This window comes from Carassius carassius, chromosome 50 (assembly GCF_963082965.1).
Source record: "Carassius carassius chromosome 50, fCarCar2.1, whole genome shotgun sequence".
NCBI lineage: Eukaryota > Metazoa > Chordata > Actinopteri > Cypriniformes > Cyprinidae > Carassius > Carassius carassius.
The window spans coordinates 1,644,282-1,649,638 of NC_081804.1; the positions used below are offsets into that span (position 1 = coordinate 1,644,282).

Genomic DNA, 5,357 nt, shown 5'->3' on the forward strand with positions numbered 1-5,357 from the left:
TATATCTCCTTTATAACAATGCAAGCTTTTAATATAGCCTATATATAAAAAAAAATAGCCTGTGTGTAGCCTACATGTAGCCTAAATAAACGTAAACAATACAATACGCATGTAAATAAATAAAAATTATATGTGCATAATCATAGGTATTTTAATTAAAAAATATTTAAAACCATTATGAATTATAAAAACAAATAAAAAATGAAAAGTTTCATCACGATCAAGTTTTTAAAGAACGTTTAATGTTGATAAATAAAAATAATACATATTTCATACACCTTATTTAACAATAATAACAAATACGTTTGCATTGCATAACGTGAGCTTGGAATAGAGGAATTTGACCGCCTCTCTCCACTCGGGCCACGTGACATATTTTGTGTAACTCTCACGTCCCTGTTTCGGTTGCTAGGGGAGAGAGACGGTCCATGGCAACGCTTTACGCAAACTCCACACCGAGAGAGAGAGAGAGAGAGAGAGAGAGAGAGAGAGAGAGAGAGAGAGAGAGAGAGAGAGAGAGAGAGAGAGAGACGCTAGGCGGCTTAAATGCACAACGTTGGAAAGAAATACAGACATCGAGTCTTGCGCTTCTGGAAACTTCAAACTGACATCTCAGAGGATTTCAGTGTGATTTAGGACCACGCAATCCGGAGGTACAGTTCGGTATCATCGGCTCGGTTCACATTGCCGTCGGCCAGGTCAAAGCGAGAGCGCGAGACACTGCGGCCGGGACAAGAGCTGTGTGTGTCGGCAGAGAGACGCTCAGCACCAGCGCTCACACAATCAAACCTGACCGACTACTGAAACGCGCTGGGAAAGTTTGTGACTGTAATGTGAGTCAATTAATGCTTATTATATACTAAATAAATAACTAATGAACTATGAAAACGGTACGTGATTAATATGCACATGTTGGCAGCAACTGAGTTTAATTAAGCTTTCTTCCTGTAACAGTTATATTTATTTTTACAACTACTACTATTGCTATTATTATTATTGTTATCTCTTCTAATGCATACAATTTTATAAAGAGTGCACAAAGCAATTGACACAAACACATAGAATGGCTTCTTGCTGGTATCGCTGCCTTGTTTGCTGACGTTGGACTGAGGGGAAGCCGCCTGTAGTCAGAGCACCATGTGTCGCTGTGCTGGCTCTGTCACTGACGGGTCAATCCTACTGAGTGAAAGTGACACAGGGAGGGGGGGGCAGCCCCACAGACCGCCTCACCCTCTTACCCCGTCCTGAAAGACACTCTCACGACACACACAGACAAGTGCCGGGCTAGCCGGCAGAGGGTATGGGCAACTCGTCCCGGAAAGAGGCCCAAGACGAAGGAGAGGAAAAGGAGACGAAGGGAGATAAAGGAGAGGAGGAAAAAACTGCTAAAAAAGGAGAAGTCGAGGTCATGGAGGATGAGGAGTTACCGTTCGGAGTCCACAAGCTCTTGGAGAGCGGAGATCGAGTGTTGGACCTGAGCTACTACAAGTTCCGTCGCCTTCCTCGTCAAGTCCTGAACCTGGAGTACCTGGAGAAGCTTTACGTCTGTGGAAACCGCCTCCGCAACGTCCCTAAGGGTATCATGCGGCTGCAGGCTTTGCGTACCCTGGGGCTCGACTTCAATAAGCTTGTTGATGTTCCTCTGCCGGTGTGCCAGCTGACTAATCTCACGTGTCTTTACCTGGGAAGCAACCGGCTGATAAGCCTCCCACCAGAAGTGAGGAACCTGCAGAACTTGCGTTGCCTCTGGGTGGAGAGCAACTACTTCCAGCGATTCCCCAAGCAGTTGTACGACCTTCCCAATTTACGCTCACTGCAGATTGGGGACAACCGTCTGCGCATGCTTCCCTCTGACCTATGGCGCATGGAGTCCCTGAGAGGACTCTGGTTGTATGGAAACCGCTTTCAGGAGTTTCCACGAGTGCTCCTAAAGATGGAGCAGCTGGAGATTCTGGACATGGATCGCAATCGGATATCAGAGTTTCCAAACTTGCATCATCTATCGGCGCTGCGACTCTTCTCCTATGACCACAACCCTGTAAAGGAGCCACCACGTGTAAGGGAGGAGGTGCTTATAGTCGGAGAGGGCGCTGAGGAGGTGTTGCAGGCTAGAGGGAGAAGGAAAGAGGCAAAAGAACAAGCAGAGAAGGACGCAGAGGACGCGGCGGTCGTGGCGGCAGCGGCAGCTAGTCCGGTCATTCACGGAATACTCAAGAAACTCCGAATGAACTCCGCCCTTAACCTGGCAGCTGCTAAGGAGAAGGTAACAAATGAGTCTGTTGCATCAACAACCCCAACTGGGGATGAAAACGGACCACAAAATAATGACAGATGTGCATTTTTTGAGGAGGCGGGGCTTGGTTATGACGATGGGCGTCTGGAGTATGAAAGGGAGGAGCTAATCAGTGAGGGGGAGGGGTATGAAGGCGACGAGGGGGCGGAGTTCGAATATGAGAGGGCAGAAATGGACTATGAATATGAAGGTTATGAGTGAACAACCTTGATCCTTGCACCTGTGGGTCATGGTATTCTACTTATTTTATTCTGAAGTATGTATTTTCTGCAAACAGAGTTGCAGTTTGTTTTCGCAGCCAATTGTTTTAACCAATTTTTCAATTCTTTGGTGTGGACGCTACAAATTTCCACTTTAAGCATCTGAGGTGTCACTGCAAGGGTTGCCGGTTCAATCCCAAGGATGAACTGGAGAGTACCAATGAGGTATTGGGTGCCCAAAAATGGCACTTAAGTAACCCCAGGATGCTTTATGGGGCAATGAAAGCAACTGCAAGTCGCTCTAATTAAAAACATTAAAATTAAATTATGTCTGATTGGAAAGTTGAATGCAAGGTCAAGTTTAAAAAGAGCAGGTCATATGGTATTTTAAAGTCTAATATTGTGTTGGAGTTCCCTACAACAGGTTTAAATGCATCTAAGGTCAGAAAACATTGTAATTTTCTCAAAATATACATTTAATATTAGAGTAAATGGTTCCAAATGATTAGTTCCTAGCAAGTTTGGAGCAAACCCCTCCCTTCCATAAGCCTACTCTGCTCTGATTGGTCAGCTGGCCAAACCTTTTGTGATTGGCACAGAGAGGAGTCGATGAGCCAGTTAGCCAGCGCTACCATTGACAAAGTACCTTCACATAAAACAATAATATAGTGCTCCAATCCGTTCTTATAATAAAGACATAATACAGAAACACTTATGCAAGTGAATCGTGCACACAGCTAAAGTTTAGCTGCTAAACTGTGAACACTTAAAACAATAATGGTGGGTACATTAGCCAAGTGCTAATCGCAAGTGCTAACACACCAATAGTGTAAGTGTTTGTGGGCAGGTCAGATTCTGTTTGTCTTTCGTGGGCCGGCGGAGATTATTCAAATGTGATACCCAGTGAGTAACATGCAAAAGATTTCGAAAATATTACGACTCGTTAAGCTGACTCTGAGTCGACTCTCTCTTTTGAGAGACAATATCTTTATTTATCACGCACATTTTTGATTAACAACTTTGCAGATTGTTTTCATTTAAAGATAGCTATGTTATAAACTACAAAAGAGATATTTTTCAAAAACCTATATGACCTGCTCTTTAAAAACAATACCCAAAATGAATTCTTTGCTATCATTTGCTCACTCTCATAAAATATTTTCATTTACAATCTGCATGAAGGAAAACAGGTTTGGAATGACTTTAGAGTGAGTAAGCAATGGCTCAGGAAACATGAAAATCTGTAACACAACTTATTAAATACAGCTTAAGTATGAGTGACTGTTGCTATTATTAGAAGGCATTTATTGTTGGCCGGACTATTACTGCAATCCTCAAACACAGGACTCTCTTCAATAATTACAGGGTTTAATGATTTTAAGATTTGTCATTTGTAAAAATCAACTGTGAAGACCTGTGAAACTGCACAACTTTTTTATGCGTCACAACTACATTACTATGTGCTGTGTATTTTTAATTAAGAGCAGGGCTCAGGCATTTTTGTTGGTGAGTGATGTGTGTCTACTGTTTATAAGAAACTTGATGCTGCAAATACAGCGATGTGTGTTGTTGAAACCAAATATTATCTTATTAAATAACCAATGAGTTTGCCAAATATGTTTTAATGATTCATGTCTTGTCGGACTCTGAGAATCCTAAATGTCTGGCTGTGGAACAACGCTGACATGATCCGAGACAGATGGGAATAGCTAGCCAAGTTAGCACTAATAGAAGTAAATGTTCTCTCTCGTCTGAAGCTTGAAGGACTCAATGTGCGAAAGTCAGAGAGGAGGCGTGCGGACAGAAGAGAAACATCAGGGAAAGAATTGTAGTGAGGGTACAATCCATAAAAGGCCTGGGTACATGTTTTGGGAGAAAGACTGAGAGAGAGCAGCACTTAATGTGTAAATTATGAGGTCCCAGAGGAAAGACTGTAATGGATCCAGCAGGTTTGTGGGTTGGGTGATGGTACAAAAATGGAAATAGTGTTTAACACCCAATTAACACCGCAAGCGAGCCACACGACACAATGCAAAGCAAACTAGATCACACCTGCCATAGTCAAAGAAGGTGTCTCCACTGCAAGAAGTTTAGACGACTTTATTGATTATGATGGGAAATCTAGGAAAAGATTTTCAGTGAATCGCAATTTGGCTTCAGACTTGCAATATAACACAATCATATGGACCACTTTTCTGATACTTTTAAGGTGCATTTTTATTTTTGTTACTTGATGAATACAAGTTATTATTCACATTCTTAAAAAAATAAAAACATAAACTCACCTTTTGTGTTCTACGGAAGAAAGTCATATCAAAACTCTTTGGTACCAAATGCATACGTTCAAGAATTAAATAATTGTTTTGAATTATAGAGTTCATCTGGAGAAACCACTGCTCTCTAATTTACATGTTCCTAATTTGTTCATTCTTTCCCTCGAATATCAGTCTTATATTTACCTATGTTTCTATTCCAGTCACATCTGCCAACTCACTCATTCTAGTCAAGAAGTGTGTTTTCATTGCCGTTTCCACCTCTTTCCCCTTTTCTTCCTTCATCCATCATTATGCTGGTTAAACTCTTTTCTCCATTTCCTGTCACTTCTCAACTCTCCCCGAAAGAAGGTCAAAAACCGGTCTGTTAAAATATTTACATAATGGTACGAGTCTGTCATTACTGCTACGAAGAATCTGAAACAAGTGTTTTAGCACATCCTTTGACAGGAAGTGTGTCTCTGCCCAGATCTCCAAACCAATCATGCATACACAAATGTGCATGGATCAGGTGTCTTTAAAAAAGCTAGTTTTCAATTTGTAAATAGATTTTTAATTCACATCTACAAACAGCCAATTACATTTCAGCTG

General features: G+C 41.7%; 1 protein-coding gene across 1 annotated transcript; it reads left to right on the plus strand.

Annotated features, from left to right (window-relative positions):
• Positions 1-926: 926 nt before the first annotated feature.
• Positions 927-4,745, plus strand: LOC132133486 (leucine-rich repeat-containing protein 10B-like). The gene has a single exon (XM_059546335.1). It carries the CDS (start codon positions 1,301-1,303, stop codon positions 2,492-2,494), a length of 1,194 nt encoding a protein of 397 aa, XP_059402318.1. The 5' UTR covers positions 927-1,300; the 3' UTR covers positions 2,495-4,745.
• The last annotated feature ends 612 nt before the right edge of the window (positions 4,746-5,357 follow it).

Bases quoted from the DNA above. Each gene is read 5' to 3' on its own strand.
- LOC132133486 (XM_059546335.1), top strand. From the start codon at position 1,301: ATGGGCAACTCGTCCCGGAAAGAGGCCCAAGACGAAGGAGAGGAAAAG.